Source organism: Girardinichthys multiradiatus, chromosome 3 (genome assembly GCF_021462225.1).
Source record: "Girardinichthys multiradiatus isolate DD_20200921_A chromosome 3, DD_fGirMul_XY1, whole genome shotgun sequence".
NCBI lineage: Eukaryota > Metazoa > Chordata > Actinopteri > Cyprinodontiformes > Goodeidae > Girardinichthys > Girardinichthys multiradiatus.
Window position 1 is genome coordinate 17,757,445 of NC_061796.1, and position 23,558 is coordinate 17,781,002.

General features: G+C 41.5%; 1 protein-coding gene across 2 annotated transcripts in view; it reads left to right on the forward strand.

Moving 5' to 3' along the window:
- The first annotated feature begins 7,431 nt into the window (after nucleotides 1–7,431).
- bckdhb (branched chain keto acid dehydrogenase E1 subunit beta) overlaps nucleotides 7,432–23,558 on the forward strand; it is an 81,660-nt gene continuing 65,533 nt past the window's right edge. Inside the window, exons 1-4 of one of the 2 annotated variants that reach the window (XM_047362116.1) lie at nucleotides 7,432–7,837; nucleotides 8,774–8,851; nucleotides 16,154–16,222; nucleotides 21,630–21,763. In XM_047362116.1, coding sequence (XP_047218072.1) covers nucleotides 7,642–7,837; nucleotides 8,774–8,851; nucleotides 16,154–16,222; nucleotides 21,630–21,763 — 477 coding nt within the window. In that variant the 5' untranslated portion in view covers nucleotides 7,432–7,641. The remainder of the gene's footprint in view (nucleotides 7,838–8,773; nucleotides 8,852–16,153; nucleotides 16,223–21,629; nucleotides 21,764–23,558) is intronic. The other variant, XM_047362115.1, reaches the window with a different exon arrangement.

Genomic DNA, 23,558 nt, shown 5'->3' on the forward strand with positions numbered 1-23,558 from the left:
TATGCAGTACAGACTGCAGCTTATGTGAGAAACAGGTGCTATAGCAGGAACACAAAGAAGACTCCGCATGAGCTGTTCACAAGTAGACAACCTAACATATCAAAACTGCAAAAGTTTGGCTCAACTTGCTTTGGTTACGAACAAGAAAAAGGAAAACTGGATCCCAGATGTGAGCAAGGTGTTTTTGTGGGTTATGATAAAAACAGCCCTGCTTATGTGATATATTACCCAGACAAAGACAAGGTCCTAAAACACAGACTGGTAAAGTTCAAAGTCAAAACAGTTCTAGAAAAACAGACTCAAACCTCTGAATTCCAGGGAGGGTACTATGATGTTAATGTTAACACCAGAGATGATAACAAGGATGAAAATGTTGTTGATGTTGAGATACATACTCATTTTGAAGCAAGCTCCTCTCAGCAGCTTTCTGTTCAGAATGCTTTAGCTTTAGCTCGCTCATGTGCTTGCCGGAGCCTTTCCTTGTGCACTGATAACCAGTCCTGTCTGTTGTCTGACACATCATCACAACCTATGAGTGTGTCTACAGGAAGGTGGGGGTCTACACCAAAAAGCAAAAAATATGGTGAGTACCGTGTAGTCAAATGAGGCAGGTAATCTGGCCATTGCCTTTTCCTTTCTGGTGAGAGGGTTCTGAGAAAATCATAAAGGGTTCTGTTATACCTTTCGCACTGAGCATTTCCCTGTGGCCTGTAAGCATTTGTCCTTGTCTTTTTAATTCCATACAATTTGCACAGTTTGGATATAACCTCCCTTTCAAAATTCATCCCTAGGTCTGAATGCAATCTTTGAGTACCCCATATTTCATGAATCACTCTTTTAACAAATCTTTAGCTGCTGTAACTGTTTTCTGGTCTTTGGTAGGAAAACCTTGTGTAACATTTGTGAAAACGTCTGTGACCACCAGGACATTTTCACGACCATTTGATGCTGGCTCCAGAACTGTGAAATCAACCGCAATGACCTCTAGTGGTCGAGATGCCAGAAATGCCTGCACTGGAGGATTAACCTTTGGCTAAGGCATCTTAGACAAAATACACCTCCCACGGTTTTTTATCCAGTGTTCCACATCTTCATAAAGACCTGGCCAAAAACACCTCTTTCTCAACTAATTTACAGTTTGCTCTATTCCTTTGAGTCCCATGTTATTGTGAACACTCAAGAACTTGATTTTGGAGAGAAACAGGAAGTAGTAACTGCCATACTTGGTCCTGTTAGGGTTCAGAAACCACAACCCTATATGGCAAACCATCTCTCTATTGCATAAACCTCCACTGTTTTAACAGTTTTTTCACCTGCAAAGACATAGCTGTTCTTTCTCTAAAGTTTGTTTTTTTCCCCCTATACCAAAAAGTTTTAAACTGTTTAAGGAAAGGGTCACTGGTCTAAACACTTATCAACTCATCACTAGAATTGCCTCGGAGAGTAGGAGTGTTACCTTGTTCATGTGTCCCACCTGACTCTGACCCCACAGCACGGATCTGCCTCACTTTGCAACACTTGAGACCTGTAGCAACTTAATCTGGTTCCAGGGCAGTCCCCTTTGTCAACAAGTTACAAAGTCAGAATCTGGATGTGTTTCAGGCTCCCCTGAGAAAACCTTCCTTGACAGGACATCTGCTGCTGTGTTGTTACACCTGAGGCGATACTTCACTTCAAAGTCAAAAACTGAACCTTTGCACCTAAAAAAGATGGACCGGCCATCAGATGTGGACTTGGCTGCCTTGAACCTCGCCTTGGGTGCCTGCAAACTCAGTTCCGTAGGTTTATGCATTTCATTTATAGCAGTAGTTAATGCACCTATTGTCTTCCCTAATTCTGCCAGCTGCTATCCTTGATGAGAGACAGTTGCCGAATATCATTTAATGCCACATGATGAATGTTTTTGTGAGGTGCCTGGACATGAGAAGTCTGGGTTTCTAATGTTTCAGACTTAACCTGAAAGTGCTTTACAACCTTGGAACGGTGAGATATTTCACCTTCCATCTCCCACAGAAGTGCTTCATTTCTCACCTCTGGATGGAGTCTGTTTTTTCTCTTACCATTTTCTTAAGATTACGTCCCAGGTTTACATATCTCAAACCTTCAACAAATTAATCTCTTAAAATAGTTTTATCTTCTGAAATTCCACATCTGGACTGTTTCACTATGGAACTCAAAATATGGGATAATGCATGAGATAAATCATGAAGATCTTCTCCATCTGCCTGCTTACGATTGTAAAAATTCTGTAGAGGCTGAGATATACTGCGTCTTTCCCCAAATGCATTCCTTAGGAAAGAAAACTGATCATTGCGCACTGCTTGCCGATCCTTCATACATAAATTCACTTCCTCTAAGGCAGCACCACATAGCAGGGAGAGTGTGAAATCACACTGTTCCTCAACTGTTTGCTCCCTTGACCTTGCAACACTTTCAACATCTTCAATAAACTCTTCTACAGACCTTCCATCCCTAATCCCTTCTCCAGTGAAAACTTGAATCTGTCATTCTCGGGGAACATAAATATATGACCGTGTTGAAAAACTGTTTCCCCTCTGGGTTCTGGTTTCATAATTTAACCTGATGAAATCATGTCTTAGTTTGGTTAGTTCCTGTATCTGACTTCGAATGTCTTCATTTGGGTCTCTAGCACATGACACACGCATTTTCTCTCCCTCCCTGCTGATCCCTGCTTCTGTTTTTGCCTGTGTTTTTTTCAGAGCCTCGCTTTGCATATCCTCCAAACTTGTAAATTATGGATTTGGTCAGCTGGTCTCTCAACGTAATTGATCAAATTTTTTCGATGGGAAGACATGGTAAAGGAGAACTCTCTTGTCCAGACGGGATGTTCTTCTCTGGATACACAATGGATTATTGGCAGCAGTGGAAGATTGTGTGCCTAACTACGTTGTCGGTGGAGGATGTAATAGATGTGTACATATTTGGACTTTTGATAACAGGATTTCTGCATGTTGGAGTTGGTGGTTACCTGGCTTATCGAGTGATTCGCAAAACATGGGCAGCTGTTCCAAGCATTCCAAACCTGCCTGCCATGTTGGATGGAGTCTGTAGAGCGATCAACACTCAGACTGAAATGTTAACAGAGCAGAATCACAAGCTGGACACGATTCTTGAACAGAATCGCAGCCTGGCAGCGGTTGGACTCAGAGGTTAAAGGATATAATCTTGGAGAAGTTGTATGCTTGAAATCTGCGGAAAGTATCAGGAATTTGGCTATTTGGATTCGCAATTGAGACATACCTGTAAAACTCTTAAGGCAGTTGGAAATTCACAACAAATATTATTAGTATTTGAAAATTTGGACTAAAGCTGTTTTTACACCAATGACCATCGATTTTTAGATTTCTTAGAAGGATTGTATTACAACTATTTCATACCAGTTTGGACCTTTCTTCTAGCACAGGATGAATTCCTTACCATAGAGGACTTAACAATCTAACTACCTCTCTTACAAAGATTGGATTAGAACCAGCTCTTATCAGTAAACTCCCAAGGATTTTTAATGTCATTTGACTTGTTTTTCTGTGTTTGATTTTCTGTATCATTGTTATGTTTTTCCTCATGTACAGCACTTTGAGTGCCTTGTTGCTGAAAAGCGCTATATAAATAAACTTGACTTGACTTGACTACAGAAAGCCACTAGTTTTGGCAACAGTAAAAAAAAGAAGATTAATAAGAAATATCCAGGAAAAATATGGCAGTTGGCTTGGCTACACATAAAAAAACAAACAAAAAATGAACAAATCATTAAAAGAAACCTACAAAGTATTTGACATACAACAATCTTAAACTTACACTCAATGTCTTCCTTGCACTGGATATCAAAGAACACTGCGCTCGATTCTATTGGTTCTACGTGACAATGTGTCTGCATGCAACACATACATGGCTGACACCATCCACAACACACACAAAACATCTCATTAGAATACATTAATAAGATCTCATACTCGTCGTCTTCCACTTCATCTGGGACCGGGTCGCGGGGGCAGCAGACTCAATAGAGACACTCAGACCTCCCTCTCCCCAGACACCTCCTCCAGCTCCTCCAGGGGGAGCCCAAGGTGTTCCCAGGCCAGCCAAGAGACATAATCCCTCCAGCATGTCCTGGGCCGTCCCTGGACCTGCTCCTTGTGGGACGTGCCTGGAACATCTCCCGAGTAAGGCGTCCAGGACGCATTTGGTATAGATGCCCGAGCCACCTCAACTGGCTCCTCTCGACGTGGAAGAGCAGTGGCTCTGCTCCGAGCTCTCACCCTATCTCTAAGGGAGGGCCACCCTACGGAGGAAGCTCATTTCAGCCACTTGTATTCAGGATCTCATTCTTTTGGTCATGACCCAAGGTTTATTGCCATAGGTGGGGGTAGGAACGTAGACTGACCAGTAAATCGAGAGGTTCGCTTTTTGGCTCAGCTCTCTCTTCACCACAACGGAGAGGCACAGCGTCCCCATTACTGCGGCAGCTGCACCAATCCGTCTGTCAATCTCCCGCTCCATTCTCCCCTCACTTGTGAGCAAGACTCCAAGATACTTGAACTCCTCCACTTGAGGCAGGAACTCCCATCCCACCTGAAGAGGACAAGCCACCCTTTTCTGGTCAAGAACCCTGGCCTCGTACTTGGAGGAGCCGATCTTCATCCCAGCCGCTTCACACTCAGCTGCGAACTGCCCCAGTGCGTGCTGTAGGTCTTGGCTAGAGGGGGCCAGCAGGACCACGTCATCTGCAAACAGAAGAGACGAAATCCACTGATCCCAAAACCATACCCCTTCTGGCCCTTGGCTGCGCCTAGAAATCCTGTCCATAAAAGTTATGAACAGGACCCGTGACAAAGGGCAGCCCTGCCAGAGTCCATCATGCACCGGGAACAGGTCCGACTTAGTGCCATGTGGACCAAACTCCTGCTCCGCTTGTACAGAGACCAGATGGCCCCTAATAAAGGGCCCCCAACTCCTTACCCCTGGAGCACTCCCCACAGGGCACCACGAGGGACACAGTCGATTGCCTTCTTCAGGTCCACAAAACACGTGGACCGGTTTAGCAACCTCCCATGAACCCTCGAGTACCCTGCAGAGGGTGTAGAGCTGGTCCAGTGTTCCATGGCCGGGACCAAAACCACACTACTCCTCCTGAAGGCGAAGTTGGACTATCGGCCAGACTCTCCTCTCCAATACCCTGGCGTAGGCCTTACCAGGGAGGCTGAGGAGTGTGATCCCCCTGTAGTTGGAACACACCCTCCGGTCACCCTTCTTATGAAGGGGGACCACCACCCCAGTCTGCCAGTCCAGAGGCACTGTCCCCAACCGCCACGCCATATTGAAGAGGCATGTCAACCATGACAGCCCCACAACATCCAGAGACTTGAGACAATCAGGGTTGATCTGATCCACCCTCAAAGCCCCACCACCGTGGAGCTTTTTAACCACCTCATTGACTTCAGCCTGGTTGATGAGAGTCCAACCCCGAGTCCCCAAGTAAAATCTAGCAGAAAAATGTTATATTAAAATTTGACCTGCTTTATTTTCCACAGTAAAACCATTTATTGTTTTCTTTGTGAAATTGATTAATTTTACTCAGAAAATTTGTTATAGTAATTAAATCTTCTTTTATTATTCAGTCATTATTTCTAAAGTTTAATTGGAAAATTTGTAAATATAGAGTTTTACCTAAAAAACTATAAAATGTTATCTCTATGAAATTGATTTTAAGTCATTTTTACTGAACTTTTCTCTGAATCTTTTCAGATTAAAATCTACCTAATTATATTAAGTGTCACTTTGTTGCCATAATTTTATTAAGTAACCTCTATTCACAGTTTTTACAATGTATGTCTGATGCCTTACTATCTTGGGCCATGAAAGCATGTGGTGGAACATTCAGAATATGACCAGTCCACCAATGCAGGTGGAAATGGGTGATGTACCACTAAGAAGATCTGAAATGATGCTGACAGACTGGGCCAGTCTCCAGTGGCATGTGGTGATGCATCTTGCAGCTGCCATCTTAAATGACTGCTGGCAGCCTAGGAGTTGATCATTCACAATATAGCTCTAGAGCTCCACGCTCTTCCATCGCTCCCTGGGTTTTTCCACTACTACATGTAGGCTTTCATATCCGGGAACTGGAGTCAGATGATCCACTGTGGGGACCCCTTAGGGGAAAGTCAAAGAAGGAGAAGAATAGAGGACAGGTAAATCTTGAAAGTTGTGTGAAGAGTGGTCTAAAATATTTTCATGAATTTGTGCAGGAACCCTGATTCCACTTCTAAACCTTATAAAGTTGACTAAAGTGTTAAAACAATCTTTGTTCTATACCAAATAAGATCCTCGCTGATTAGGCAGTAGGCTACTGCTATAAATATTCATAACACTGTCACCATTGAACCTCTAATTTAAATGTATTTTAATATGAATTTCTTAGACAGGCCAACACAAAGTAACGCTTAATTGTAATGTGGAAAGAAAAAGATGTGTGGTCTTCAGCTGACAGGCAAGACAAGGAGGCCCAGGGTGGGAAAATCTGATGACAGGACAACCATAAGCTGTCTACTCCACAAGTCTGGCCTTGATGAAGAGTGGCAAGAAGAAAGGTAAAAGAATTATAGTTGGCAGTAAGATACAAGCTATGTAAGAGACACATATGGTACTAAACACAGAGAAATACTGAAAGAAAATGTGTTAGAGGCTGCAAAAGTCTTGATACTGGGGTAGAAGTTTACCGTTATTTCACAATTCTGATTGAACGAACCAAAAGTTTATTGTCATACGTTTTAAAATAAATACAGAAAACGCAAATGGAACTTATCATGGCTTATTGGATACGTGTCACAGTACAAAACCCTACTCAGCCAGCAGCGACTATTGTTCTGAATCGAAGTCGATACAAAGTGTATTCTGAGTTAGAATGGCTCAGTCAAAGTCCAGAAATAAATCAAATTCAGAAACACAGAATTTTCAGTGGATCAAAAAACGATGCACTGGGATTTTTAGTATTTTAAATGGTTATAAAGGAAGAGTATTGTTGTTTTTTTCTTTTTACCAAAATTGTAAGCAAAAGACAAAAATAGAATTAATTCAATAAAGATTGAGTAACACTGCATCTCACAGCAAAAATGAGTGTAACCTGCCCAGTGGCATCAACAAAGACAACACACATAAATAATATAAAAAAAATATATAAAAAAATATAAATATAGCCTGATTACAATGTATATTCAAAAATCCCAGTTTTTTTGCACGAATGTGTCATTTTCCTCCAATCTGTGGTTTGCTTGGGTCTGAACGCAGACACCACCTCCTTTTTAGACCAATCACACCTGTCTCTGCTCTCATATTATGACGTCACGAAGAAAGAAAAAGAGTTCCCACTCTTCCACTTTTCTAGAAATGTCTTTGCTTGTAAAACTGTGTAAGAGATCCTAACTTTTTTGATTAAAAACATCTTTTTTCTTGATCCGAAGCCGGCTATTCGTTTTCATTTTACTGACGACCATGGTAGTTTAACCGAAATAGGCATGACAACATGACTCCCATTTCACCTCACGAAGTGAAGGCCCCGTTTTTCATAAGACGATCTTCGTCCTTCGATTCCTCTTGCCCTCCAGCTCTCTGATAATAACAGTGATGGCGGCTGCTGCACGGCTTTTTATTCGAGGTGCCCACTCAACGCTTTCCATCTACGGTGTTGGCATCTGGAAGCAAAGTTCTTTTGGAAACGCTTTACCGAAACTGTCGGCGGGTTGCAGCTCCCGTTTAAAATCCCAACGAAGACATGCAGCTCACTTTACTTTCCAGCCCGACCCCGTTCCGACGCAATATGGTGAGTTGCTTGTTAACTGGTTAGTGTTAGCTTCGTTCGGTGATTCCAAACGGGTCAGATGTGAACAGTTTTATACTGAAAGCTTCGATATGTAAACAGTGGAAATGTGGTGTTCTAAATGTTAGCACAACCATGGCCCGTAATTCAGTCGGTCTTGTTTTAGCGCCATCAGAACTGCCCCGTTTGAAAATGAAGACATCCCTTCAAAAATTTACGAACACTTTCATCAGTTGCTTGTAGACTTGTTGAAGCAACACTTGGCATAAATATGTATTACGCCTTTGAAGTCCTCCTTGTTAAACAAGAGCTACTTTATATGAGGGTAATTTCACAGCTAAAACTGCTGCAGTCATATAACAGTTCATTTCTAAAGTTTTTAGCACATTCATCTCAGCTACTAACTGGTTCATTTTGAGACTGCATGCTGGTTTGATTCAGCTGTTTGGTGAAGGGACGATCTCAGCAAGAAATGATCTGATCTGAGATGACTTTCTGAACAATCGACCTGATCTAAGCTTTGAGGCGCATGTTTACATGAGTTAAAGCAGTACTGGATTAGGCCTTTATGATTTCAAGCATGCACTTGTAATGAAAGGCAAGCCACACAAAAATGCTTTGAAAGCATAAATTAAAACGAAAAGATCGCAAAACACACACTTGTTATTGTATGCCTTTTTAAAGTGGCTTTATCACACAACAAAATATATCAGCATGGTGTTTCTTCCACTTCTCTGACGGATGGTTTGTACGGTTTCTCTCGAATTTCCCACCTTTATGTAGTCTTATTTGTACTGTTACTCTAACAATGGAGGTCAGTTGCATTGTTTCAGGCTAAACTTTGCTGTTTGTTACTAATTTGTCTTGCTCTGACAGCTGATGAGCACCTAGATGTGTTGAACACTGACACATGTGCTTTATTTGGCTTCCAATGGTTAGGTCCCACACAGAAGATGAACTTGTTCCAGTCGGTTACAAGTGCCTTGGACAACACGCTTGCTAGTGATCCGACAGCAGGTAGGACTTGCAGTTAACCTGTTAAAATGCCCTTTGTAGGAAATTCTGATCAATTGAGTGGCTCACATCTGCACTAAAGGTCAATGCTAAAGTAGTGTTGAACTTATTTTCTACAGCTGGAGTTTTTTAGTACACACATTTTGTGTTTTGGAAACTGAGTGGCTTTAGGTTTTTGATGACAGTTCATACTGTTTTAAGAGATCAGACAAACTTTACTTCATAGCACGCAATTTCATTAGCTTTTTGTATCTCAAAGGTCGATCTGGGTTACACATGACTTGTTTGACTCTTTTATTGTTTTTGCAATGGTTAGCTCCGGTTTTTAGGCTTCATCACTTTACATCAGGAGGGCCTCACTTGTAAGGAGGTTGCTGCTAGTCATTTACACCTCAAAAAAACTGTCTTCTAATGGAGAAATTCACATTGAGAGGTTTGGTTGCAGCAGGGAGGTCTGGACAATCACATTTTCAGACTCCCAAAGACATTTGTCACAGAATTATAATGCTCAATGCCAGCAGCAGGAGGGTTGAAGCATCTGAATGAAGTATATTTATTTAGTTGTTCCTCATCTATGGGAGTGGGTTTCCTCAGAGATTTGACGAAAAACATGGCCATTAAAGGTGAGTGGGATAAAAATTCGGTGAGCATTAGAGGTTCTTGCATGAAGGGAACGGAGTTGATCAAAGGCAGTACAGAAAACCTGATAGGACATGATCTGGAACGATAGGGGATGATACCCTTCAATGGGTATGGACTATACGCGGCAGCTAAATTGTATTCACATGTTATGTCCTTTACTATAATATGTACAATATGTTGGAATTAATGTGAATTACCCTGTGCTGACCAGATAAGTTTGTGTTTACATGTTTGTTTGTTTGTTTGTTTTTGTTTGTTTTGTTTTATAAGAGAAAAAAATTATAAAAATTTGAATTCTAAATAATAAAAAAAAGGCAGTACAGATATTTGAGAAAAGGGATCTAGCTTCAGCACTTACGGTAATTAAAAGCATTAAAACAGACCGCAGACTGGTGGTGTATGACCATGCTTTGTTACTGTGTACACCCTGTCAGGGTGTGGGGAAGCCTTCACCATTGACTGCTGTAGTTGAGCAATGGAGACCTTTTTTGGGATATAGCTGATTGATACTTTTTTTGTGCCCTGCTGCCATGCAGGAAGTCATATTGCCCATATTCAAAAAATTGCACCAATATAAAAATTTGGCCCGATAACAATATCTGATATTAATATTGTTGTTATGGCCGATAACTAATATTTAGCTACAGTGGCTTGAAAAAGTATTCATGCCCTTTGAACTTTTCAACATATTGTCACATTGCAACCACAAACAAATATATTTTATTGGAATTTTATGTCACAGCCCAACACAAAGTGGTATATAATTGTGATGTGGAACGAAAATTATACAGGATTTCATTTTTGTTTTACAAATAAAAAACTGAAAAGGGCATTGTGCAAAAGTATTCAGTCCCCCTGAGACAATACTTTGTCGAAGCAAGTCCTTTAGTGTGTGTCTCTACCAGCTTTGCACATCTACTGACTGAAGTTTTTGCCCATTCTACTTTGCAAAACAGCTCAAGCTCAGTCAGATTACATGGAGAGCTTTTGTGAACAGCAGTTTTCAGATCTTGCCACAGATTCTCGACTGGGACTTTGACTGGGCCATTCTAACACATGAATATGTTTAGTTTTAAACCATTCTATTGTAGCCCTGGCTTTATGTTTAGGGTTATCCTGCTGGAAGGTGAACCTCTGCCCTAGTTTCAAGTCTTTTGCAGACTCCAACAGGTTTTCTTCCATGATTCCCCTGTATTTGGCTCCATCCATCTTCCATCAACTCTGAGCACCTTTCCTGTCCCTGCTGAAGAGAAGCACCCCCAGAGCATGATGCTGCCACCACCATATTAGACAGTGGGCATGGTGTGTTCAGAGTGATGTGCAGTGTCAGTTCTCCGCCACACATAGTGTTTTGCATTTTTGGTCTTGTCTGACCAAAGCACCTTCTTCCACAACATGGCTTCTGACAAATTGCAAACAGGACTTCTTATGGTTTTCTTTTAACAATGGCTTTCTTTTTGCCACTCTTCCATAAAGACCCAAATTTGTACAGTACACGACTAATAGTTGTCCCGTGGACAGATTCCTCCACCTGAGTTGTGGATCTCTGCAGTTCATCCAGAGTCACCATAGGCTTCTTGGCTGCATCTGTGATCAGTGCTCTCCTTGTTCGGCCTGTAAGTTTAGGTCCTTGTCTTGGTAGGTTCACAGTTAGGCCATACTCTTTCCATTTCCGGATGATGGATTGAACAGAGCTCCGTGAGATGTTCAAAGCTTGGGAAATCTTTTTATAGCCTGAGCCTGTTTTAAACTTCTCCACAACTTTATCCCTGACCTGTCTGATGTTCCTTGGATTTCATGATGCTGTTTGGTCCTCAGTATTCTCTTAACCAACCTCTGAGGCCATCACAGATCAGCTGTATTTTACTGAGATTAGATTACACACAGATGGACTCTATCTAGTCAGCAAACATCAGGCAACTTCTGGAGGCAATTGGTTGCACTAGAGTAAAGGGGGCTGAAAACCTTTGCACACCGCAATTTTCAGTTTTTTTATTTGTAAAAAATGTTTTAATTATGTATAATTTTCATTCCACTTTACAATTGTATACCACTTTGTGTAGGTCTTTCAAATAAAATTTCAATAAAATATATTTAAGTTTGTGTTGTAATGTGAGAATATGTGGAAATGTTCACGGGGTATGAATACTTTTACAAGCCACTGTATATTAAATATTTATTTCAAGATTGTTTAAAAAAAACGACCACACCGCTGATGTTGCTTCTCTGCTTCAGTTAAACGCCTCTCAACCCTGCGCTGCATCACCATTACTGTCACATCCCACACAAACCCCACATGGCCAACTCCCTTCCACCCCCGAAAACACATTATTATCGGCTCACTTTTACTTATGTGACTGACATGGTCCGAAACTGATGGCGATATATTGTGCGTCCCTTAAAGAAATGGATGCTATCATGTTGTAGATCTTACGACTGAAATTTTCCATCTTGATTCCTGTGTTAAATTTTCAAAAAGCAGTTTGATAAACGGACACCAACATATTCGGATCAACTCCAAACACTAACGGGACAAGAATGGATCACTGTGAGTCAGGGTTTGCCCCTAATGGGGCATCTACAGCATATCCAGCGAATTGCAGAATTTATGATGTTGTTGCAACAAACAGACATGGGCCTATAATGTGAGTTCCAATAAATGAAAACTGAGTGGTTCTAAATAATTTATTGCACAAAATAAAATTTTCAACTACAAAACAGTTATGTAACTTAAGCTCTGACTGTATAGCTGAAACAATTCCCCAGAGCAATTATGCGGATTAATCATGATTAATCGATAATTGAAATAATCGTCAACTAATTTAGTAATCAAATTATCGTTAATTGGAGAATACAGACTCTAAAACATGACATTTGCTGAAAGAACAACCCTCTCAGAGCAGTTTTTAGGCCAAAATTGTTCAAGAAATATACACAGCTCAAAAAAATAAAGGGAACACTTAAACAACACAATATAACTCCAAGTAAATCAAACTTCTGTGAAATCAAACTGTCCACTTAGGAAGAACACTGATTGACAATCAACTTCACATGTTGTTGTTCAAATGGAAAAGACAACAGGGGGAAATCTTTGGTGATTATCAAGACACACTCAATAAAGGAGTGGTTCTGCAGGTGGGGACCACAGACCACTTCTCAGTATCTATGCTTTCTGGCTGATGTTTTGGTCACTTTTGAATGTTGGTGGTGCTTTCACACTCGTGGTAGCATGAGACGGACTCTACAACCCACACAAGTGGCTCAGGTAGTGCAGCTCATCCAGGATGGCACATCAATGTGAGCTGTGGCAAGAAGGTTTGCTGTGTCTGTCAGCGTAGTGTCCAGAGCCTGGAGGCGCAACCAGGAGACAGGCCAGTACACCAGGAGACATGGAGGAGGCCGTAGGAGGGCAACAACCCAGCAGCAGGACCGCTACCTCCGCCTTTATGCAAGGAGGAACGGGATGAGCACTACCAGAGCCCTGCAAAATTACCTCCAGCAGGCCACAAATGTGCATGTGTCTGCACAAACGGTTAGAAACCGACTCAATGAGGATGGTATGAGGGCCTGACGTCCACAAATGGAGGTTGTGCTCACAGCCCAACACCGTGCAGGACGCTTGGCATTTGCCAGAGAACACCAGGATTGGCAAATTCACCACTGGCGCCCTGTGCTCTTCACAGATGAAAGCAGGTTCACACTGAGCACATGTGACAGATGTGAGAGTCTGGAGACACCGTGGAGAACGATCTGCTGCCTGCAACATCCTTCAGCATGACCGCTTTGGCAGTGGGTCAGTAATGATGTGGGGTGGCATTTCTTTGGAGGGACTTATGTCCCTCCATGTGCTCACCAGAGGTAGCCTGACTGCCATTGGGTACCAAAATGAGATCCTCTGACCCCTTGTGAGACCATATGCTGGTGCGGTTGGCCCTGGGTTCCTAATGCAGGACAATGCTACAGGTCCTTCTCAAAATATTAGCATATTGTGATAAAGTTCATTATTTTCCATAATGTCATGATGAAAATTTAACATTCATATATTTTAGATTCATTGCACACTAACTGAAATATTTCAGGTCTTTTATTGTCTTAATACAGATGATTTTGGCATACAGCTCATGAAAACCCAAAATTCCTATCTCACAAAATTAGCATATCATTAAAAGGGTCTCTAAACGAGCTATGAACCTAATCATCTGAATCAATGAGTTAACTCTAAACACCTGCAAAAGATTCCTGAGGCCTTTAAAACTCCCAGCCTGGTTCATCACTCAAAACCCCAATCATGGGTAAGACTGCCGACCTGACTGCTGTCCAGAAGGCCACTATTGACACCCTCAAGCAAGAGGGTAAGACACAGAAAGACATTTCTGAACGAATAGCCTGTTCCCAGAGTGCTGTATCAAGGCACCTCAGTGGGAAGTCTGTGGGAAGGAAAAAGTGTGGCAGAAAACGCTGCACAACAAGAAGAGGTGACCGGACCGGACCCTGAGGAAGATTGTGGAGAAGGGCCGATTCCAGACCTTGGGGGACCTGCGGAAGCAGTGGACTGAGTCTGGAGTAGAAACATCCAGAGCCACCGTGCACAGGCGTGTGCAGGAAATGGGCTACAGGTGCCGCATTCCCCAGGTCAAGCCACTTTTGAACCAGAAACAGCGGCAGAAGCGCCTGACCTGGGCTACAGAGAAGCAGCACTGGACTGTTGCTCAGTGGTCCAAAGTACTTTTTTTGGATGAAAGCAAATTCTGCATGTTATTCGGAAATCAAGGTGCCAGAGTCTGGAGGAAGACTGGGGAGAAGGAAATGCCAAAATGCCAGAAGTCCAGTGTCAAGTACCCACAGTCAGTGATGGTCTGGGTTGCCATGTCAGCTGCTGGTGTTGGTCCACTGTGTTTTATCAAGGGCAGGGTCAATGCAGCTAGCTATCAGGAGATTTTGGAGCACTTCATGCTTCCATCTGCTGAAAAGCTTTATGGAGATGAAGATTTCATTTTTCAGCATGACCTGGCACCTGCTCACAGTGCCAAAACCACTGGTAAATGGTTTACTGACCATGGTATCACTGTGCTCAATTGGCCTGCCAACTCTCCTGACCTGAACCCCATAGAGAATCTGTGGGATATTGTGAAGAGAACGTTGAGAGACTCAAGACCCAACACTCTGGATGAGCTAAAGGCTGCTATCGAAGCATCCTGGGCCTCCATAAGACCTCAGCAGTGCCACAGGCTGATTGCCTCCATGCCACGCCACATTGAAGCAGTCATTTCTGCAAAAGGATTCCCGACCAAGTATTGAGTGCATAACTGTACATGATTATTTGAAGGTTGACGTTTTTTGTATTAAAAACACTTTTCTTTTATTGGTTGGATGAAATATGCTAATTTTGTGAGAAAGGAATTTTGGGTTTTCATGAGCTGTATGCCAAAATCATCCATATTAAGACAATAAAAGACCTGAAATATTTCAGTTAGTGTGCAATGAATCTAAAATATATGAATGTTAAATTTTCATCATTACATTATAGAAAATAATGAACTTTATCACAATATGCAAATTTTTTGAGAAGGACCTGTAGACCTCATGTGGCTGGAGTGTGTCAGCACTTCCTGCAAGATGAAGATATTGAAGCTATGGACTGACCCGCCCGTTCCCCAGACCTGAATCTGATTGAGTACATCTGGGACATCATGTCTCGCTCCATCCACCAACATCACGTTGCACCACAGAATGTCCAGATGTTGGTGGATGCTTTAGTCCAGGTCTGGGAGGAGATCCCTCAGAAAACCATCCTGCGTCTCATCAGGAGCATGCCCAGGCGTTGTAGGGAGGTCATACAGACACGTGGAGGCCACACACAATACTGAGCCTCATTTTGACTTGTTTTAAGGACATTACATCAAAGTTGGATCAGCCTGTAGTGTGTTTTTCCACTTTAATTTTGTGTGTGACACCAAATCCAGGCCTCCATTGGTTAATAAATTTGATTTCCATTGATGATTTTTGTGTGATTTTGTTGTCAGCATTTTCAACTTTGTACAGAACAAAGTATTGAATGAGAATATTTCATTCATTCAGATCTAGGATGTGTTATTTGAGTGTTACCTTTATTTTTTTGAGCAGTGTACATGTTTTGTATTTAAGATGAAAAACCTTGTTTGTCTATAAATATGGTCTATCCAGAACTCCTCAAGTGGCATAGTTTTAACTTTACCTGGTTCAGATTCTGTAAAAAATCTCCTATTAAGCACATTTTGCTACCCGATTATTAATCGAAAAGTACTCGACAGATTAATCCATTAGCACAATAATCATTAGTTGTAGCCCCATCTTGCTGTTCTATGCCAAATGTCTCTTAAATGTCCTTACCCAGATTTATGAAAGCAAAGAGTTAAGGGTTGAAATGTCCCACACATTGCTTGTATGTTGGTGCAGAAGCAATTAAAAATGTTGTTTGATATATTATACTTTTTAAAATAAGTAAAAATCTATCAAGATAAGATATCAAGATATTTTAGTTCAGTAGCTGTTCTTTTTTTACTTGATGGCATTTGAATATAATTAATAAAACACCTCCCTCATGCTTCTGAACACTAAAAAGTGTTACTTGAAATTACTTTGAAATATTTAACCTCTTGAATCTTTTATGTTATGTATCTGCAGTCATCTTCGGGGAAGACGTTGCCTTTGGAGGAGTATTCCGATGCACAGTTGGCTTGAGAGACAAATATGGTAATATACAATACTGAGCATTTGTGAGCTGTTTGTGTAATATTGTTTAACCACTAGGTGGAAGCAGAGCATAGAATAGAAATCTAACCACTCACTGCATATGCTGGTCAGATTATCACTGTGCACCTGAGGGACCAGAAGGATCCACCTGCACATGTGTGTGTTGTTGGAGGGGAGCTGTTCACACTTGATGCAATAAACTGATGCAGTATAACCAGCTGCCCTGTGTTTTAGAAATATCCTCAATAGATTCTACCTGGTATCTTAATCCCAATTACTCCTTTCAAATGGATTTTGTGTCACAACACAGCTTCAGATTTATGTGCTGAACTATTAATAAATGAGAGCCCATCTCAATGTGAACCCTTGTTGTAGTGCTGTCTATCAGACAGCAATTATTAGTACCTTAATTTGGAGGCTTCCGACTTTGCATTGTAATGCTTAATTAGGGTGAGATCAGTGTTTTTTGGTCCGTGGAAGTAAAATCTTGGAAAAGGATGTTCGCTCTGTTTTACTTGTGATGCATAATCTTAAATCCACATTGACAGAGAGTGCTGAACCTGTTGCTGCTGTATTGTGAAAATCCTGATGAACATCTGATTTTCTGACGTGTCCAAATAAAACAAAAGAAAGATGTTTTTACTCAGATAATCAATAAAGGGGTAATAAAGACCTTTATGTCATATGCCTTTATGGGGTTTGAAAATGCCTCTTTCAAGTTTTCTACTGATAAAATGTATGGATGGAAGACGTGAACTTGAAATTGTTTTATAATATTTTATGTTTTACAGTGCCTTGCGAAAGTATTCGGCCCCCTTGAACTTTTCAACCTCTTGCCACATTTCAGGCTTCAAACATAAAAATATAAAATTCAAATTTTTTGTGAAGAATCAACAAATGGGACACAATCGTGAAGTGGAATGAAATTTAATGGATGTGCCAAACTTTTTTAACAAATAAAAAACTGAAAAGTGGGGCGTGCAATATTATTTGGCCCCCTTGAGTTAATACGTTGTAGCGCCACCCTTTGCTACAATTACAGCTGCAAGTCTCTTGGGGTTTGTCTCTATCAGTTTTGCACATCGAGAGACTGAAATTCTTGCTCATTCTTCCTTACAAAACAGCTCGAGCTCAGTGAGGTTGGATGGAGAGCGTTCGTGAACAGCAGTCTTCAGCTCTTTCCACAGATTCTCGATTGGATTCAGGTCTGGACTTTGACTTGGCCATTCCAAAACCTGGATACGTTTATTTGTGAACCATTCCATTGTAGATTTGGCTTTATGCTTTGGATCATTGTCTTGTTCGAAGATAAATCTCAGTCTCAGGTCTCTTGCAGACTCCAACAGGTTTTCTTCCAGAATGGTCCTGTATTTGGCCCCATCCATCTTCCCATCAATTTTGACCATCTTCCCTGTCCCTGCTGACGAAAAGCAGGCCCAGACCATGATGCTGCCACCACCATGTTTGACAGTGGGGATGGTGTGTTCAGGGTGATGTACAGTGTCGGTTCTCCGCCACACATAGCGTTTTGCATTTTTGGTCTCGTCTGACCAAAGCACCTTCTTCCACAACATGGCTTCTGGCAAATTGCAAACAGGATTTCTTATGGTTTTCTTTCAATAATGGCATTCTTTTTGCCACTCTTCCATAAAGACCCAAATTTGTACAATACACGACTAATAGTTGTCCTGTGGACAGATTCCCCCACCTGAGCTGCCTGGGCTCTGCTGCCAGCAGGCTGACTATCTCGGCATACCGTGACTTTACTGTCCAACGGGGAGCTACCAAAATTAGGGACAGACCCTGCTTGTGCACCCTCTCCAGTACAGCTAGTAGTACAGGGGTTGGACAATGAAACTGAAACACCTGGTTTTAGACCACAATAATTTATTAGTATGGTGTAGGGCCTCCTTTTGTGGCCAATACAGCGTCAATTCATCTTGGGAATGACATATACAAGTCCTGCTCAGTGGTCAGAGGGATTTTAAGCCATTCTTCTTGCAGGATAGTGGCCAGGTCACTATGTGATACTGGTGGAGGAAAACGTTTCCTGACTCGCTCCTCCAAAACACCCCAAAGTGGCTCAATAATATTTAGATCTGGTGACTGTGCAGGCCATGGGAGATGTTCAACTTCACTTTCATGTTCATCAAACCAATCTTTCACCAGTCTTGCTGTGTGTATTGGTGCATTGTCATCCTGATACACGGCACCGCCTTCAGGATAAAATGTTTGAACCATTGGATGCACATGGTCCTCAAGAATGGTTCGGTAGTCCTTGGCAGTGACGCGCCCATCTAGCACAAGTATTGGGCCAAGGGAATACCATGATATAGCAGCCCAAACCATCACTGATCCACCACCATGCTTCACTCTGGGCATGCAACAGTCTGGGTGGTACGCTTCTTTGGGGCTTCTGCATACCATATCTCTCCCGGATGTGGGGAAAACAGTAAAGGTGGACTCATCAGAGAACAATACATGTTTCACATTGTCCACAGCCCAAGATTTGCGCTCCTTGCACCATTGAAACCGACGTTTGGCATTGGCATGAGTGACCAAAGGTTTGGCTATAGCAGCCCGGCCGTGTATATTGACCCTGTGGAGCTCCTGACGGACAGTTCTGGTGGAAACAGGAGAGTTGAGGTGCACATTTAATCCTGCCGTGATTTGGGCAGCCGTGGTTTTATGTTTTTTGGATACAATCCGGGTTAGCACCCGAACATCCCTTTCAGACAGCTTCCTCTTGCGTCCACAGTTAATCCTGTTGGATGTGGTTCGTCCTTCTTGGTGGTATGCTGACATTACCCTGGATACCGTGGCTCTTGATACATCACAAAGACTTGCTGTCTTGGTCACAGATGCGCCAGCAAGACGTGCACCAACAATTTGTCCTCTTCTGAACTCTGGTATGTCACACATAATGTTGTGTGCATTTCAATATTTTGAGCAAAACTGTGCTCTTACCCTGCTAATTGAACCTTCACACTCTGCTCTTACTGGTGCAATGTGCAATCAATGAAGACTGGCTACCAGGCTGGTCCTATTTAGCCATGAAACCTCCCACACTAAAATGACAGGTGTTTCAATTTTCATTGTCCAACCCCTGGATATCTACATTACCATCAATATCGGCCGATGCTAATAATTGTTTTCAGCATTTCTGTATCGGCCCCATGAGAAATAACCAGTGTTTATTTCCATCCAGTTACGGTTTGTGTATGTGATCCAGGAGCTGTAGGGGGTTAGCCATGTGACATTTGTTTAGGCATATGATGGGGGTTGGATTAGGGTTGGGGGGTGTTTAACTGTCAGCAGTGTGGTTGTTTTGGCACGGTGTTGAAAGGGTAAAGAACTATAAGTAATATATAGAATATCAGTAAATATCGATTGTTGGCCATAACAGCAATATTATTATTGGATGTCATTATTGGGCCAAATGTTCATATTTACTACACGTGTTTAGTAAATATGGTATCTCAGAGTTGCTATTCGACACAATTTTGTGACATGCACAAAAATAACTGTCAGCTTAGCTTAGATGGAGATTAAATCTCGTATGCAATAATATCTGTTGTAAATAAAGCCAATGCTGGAGCATTATTTATTAAGGCATCGTATCTTCCTGTACCATTGAAACGCAAGATGTGCAATAGTGTGATGCCATTATTAAACTAATAGAAATAATGGATCAGATTGCTAATCAGCAAATCTGCATTCTTTGGACGTTTAGAAAAAAGTTCAGATGCATGCTTGTGTTTAGTTTCTTCAAAGTGAGCCCCTGCTCAGAGGCGTGTCAGTAGGCGTTTAAGACGTTATGAAACATTTTGTGGCATCATATCTTAGCTTGTTTAAGTTTCTCTCCACAAACAGATTTAAAGAGTCTTTGTTTAGTGTATGATTTTTCTTTGATCATGTCTTGAAATGGAAACATACTGGTCACAAATGTCTCGGTCCTGAACCTCAGTTGGAAACATTTCTGTTAATGTCATTTCTTTTTTTGAATTGTTGCTTATGTTTGACAAATCTGGTTATTCTGGTCTACTGTGCTCCTATAACCTAAATATATATTTCCACATTACACAACAAAGGTGACTGTGAGAAGACACAACTAAATTGGTCGTGGTAACATTCAGTTCTTTCAGTACCATCCAACTGAGTCAGGAAACAATGCCATCAAAGTTGTTAATCAGGGAAATAAATAGTCACTAGTTCCCTGGTTTAAATGTATTTTCTCTTTATTTCATTAACAGATTTAAAAGCCAGAAGTCTGAGATCCTGCTGAATGTAGCTGGCCCGTCTTTGTTTTTATTGACGTCAGAAGTGCTGACCTTTGGAGAGGGATCATTATTTTCCATCTCATCCTTGTGTACTGTGACGAGCGCAAAGCTGTTTTTATCCCTCTCACTACAGAAAGGGATGATGCACACACCTCGACCACCGGCGGTGATTACACAGAGCAGAGGTTAAGACAGGGCAGATACTATATGAATGGCTTTTTACAACAGTGCCTCACTTGTGATTAGGCTTTACAGCACCTGGTTGCTCGCTGCTCGCCGGCCACCCCTGAGTATGGTCTCCCTGAGCACAACAAAAACACACTGAGTCCTCTGTTCAGCTTGACTCCCCTCTGTTGTTTAGACAGTTGAGCATAAATTTAACTGCTACATTTGATGTATTTTTAACATTGTAACAGCTAAAGCAAAAACGTCAGGTTTGCAAATGTCTGTATCTGTCCTGTTCCTGAATACATTTAAAGCACCAAAGCGTGTGTAATTTACTTTTACATGAAGCTGCCCATTTGGGTCTGACTTAAGACTCTAAAGTTTTGATAACATTTGATTTCTGGCTCATTCCTCTGGAGGATTTGTGGCGCTCGCTGACGTTTTAAGCTCAGAGGGCACATAAGGGCAGAATTTCACTGCTCAGCAGCTCACTCTCCAGCACAACAGAAATAAAGGATTGGCAAATACACAAAGATGACAAAAATAACACTCGCAACCCAAATTTAGTTTCCCACTCTTGTGGTTCTTTTTCAGATTATAGGGTGGAGAATGGAAATATATATTTTTTCTTTCTGTTTTTTGCTCCACACGGGGGTTGCGTGAGTAGATCGCTGGATTGGTTTAATGCAGTTAAGGGAGACTCACTTCATTGACGTTTAGGATCACATGACATAAAGGTAAAGGGAATGATTTCAAGATACCATCAGTTAAAATCAAATGTGTCTCAGAAGGGTTACTATTTATTCCACATGGTCATCCAGCAGGCTAAACTGAAATCATTGTCATCATAGCTAAGGCAAGGATGTTTTCTACAAAATAGTAGTTACCCCTGCTTTCTTATTTGTCCTTATTAATGACACCATCCTTTTCTGATTCCCCTCTTGGTTCTGCTTGATTCCCAGGTAAGGACAGAGTCTTCAACACTCCACTTTGTGAGCAGGGGATTGTGGGATTTGGCATCGGTGCCGCTGTTGCTGGTGCCACAGCCATTGCTGAGATCCAATTTGCAGACTATATCTTTCCAGCATTTGACCAGGTAAGACACTTTCCCACTGCTCTGGCAAAATCTACTAATGATGATGTAGGATGGTGTTGCTTGGAAGACGTGGGAGCAAGAGACAAAATATTTTGAGCAGACAATTTATTGAAAACAACTACTTATCTATAATTAGCTGTTCATCAGCTGATCTAAAGTTTTACACCATAGTTCAAAAAAACCCAAAACGGAAATCAAAGTGTGACACAAGGACCCAGTAAAGAGTACCGCCACCATTCTTCAGTTGTTTAGGCGTACTTGATGCATGTGTTTCCAGGTAGCTACTGGAAATGTTGGGAAGACTTTTTGTGTTATTTGTTGTTTTTTTTTTTTTTTTTTGAAAAACTTTCCTTACAGATGCTGTCTGATGGCTATTGGGCTGCAGTCAGCTCCAGGTATGGCCTTAATTTGGGCCAATGATCATCCTGCGTCATGACGGACAGCCAATCGGATCCTGCTACTCATTTTTAATTTTTTTGGGTCTACCACTAGACTGTTGTTCCATAACCCTCAGGATCTTTTAAGAAACTCAAAATTAGTTTTATTGCATCCAACGTCAGTAGGCCTTGCTTAAGCAGCTCAACAGAACCTCTACGTTCAAAGCTTTGGCCATCAGGAGGTTTTGACATTGTGAATAATGAATACACGAACTGCCCTGTGCTTTTTTTTCCTGTTAAGTGTAAAGTGATCCCACGCTTATGACACTTTCTGTTGTTTTCTCTGTGCTTCTTTTTGCCCCTCGCCATCTCCCTTTACATATCTACTGGCAGGATGGTGGGGTGATCTGTGCACGCATGTGTTTGTGCAATGGGGTGCAGCTCCGCTGCGAGCGACACATAGAGCACAACCTTGTTGAGGCAGAAATGACAGTGTTATGAAAATAACATAAATAATACCACTGTTTTACCTTGCATCAAGGTGACACTTTTGTCATTCTGTCTATTCCTGTCCTCCCCATGATGAATGTAATCCCTCTCTCCTTTGTCAAGGCAAAAATAAAGCAGAACATATGATAATGTAAGCTGTTTGACAGAATATGTTGCCTGTTTGGTGTATCCAGAAGAAAAAGCTAGCAAAAGACCACGAGTGGGCTGTTTTTTCCTTCTGTGTTCCTCCTTAAAATGATACAGACCTTGGAGGAATAAAACTCAAAGTGATATCCCACCTGAGTTTCAGAAAGAAAAACCTGATGCCCAGTATAACAAACTGTAGACATAAGGAGAATACACATGGGCTCAAAAAGCTTGTTAAAAGAATAAAGTAGTTTGTCAGTGTCTTTGATAGCAAAGACGATGCCTCTTCTCATGAAATTAGATCCTGTCCACCGCTGTGGTCTTTAGCCACTTTTCACACACTAAAAACTTCAAAATCTAAATCCCAGATCCATTTCTGATGGATCTGGGATTTAGATTTTGAAGTTTTACACTATACTGTATTGTACCCCCCCCCCCCCCCTCCCCGCAATTACACTCTAGTCAAAATTGAACCATAAATATACAAAAATCCATGAGTAAAAAGGGAGCTGCTCGACACTTAAACATCTTATTTAACTGGCACCTCTTGTGTTAAAACAGAATAAACACAGATGCTTATCCAATTTAAATATATACAGAACCAACCCTTTTATCTTTCTCAAACAATAGAATAGTATACGTTAGATTAAAATTGTTTTATTTGACAGGGTCTTTGTACATTAATGGCATTGCTGCAATTTTTCCAGAATTAGCCAAAAGGCTATTTTCCATCTGTAGTTGCTGGACAGAAAAGATGTTCATGATGGTTCATTATTTTTTCT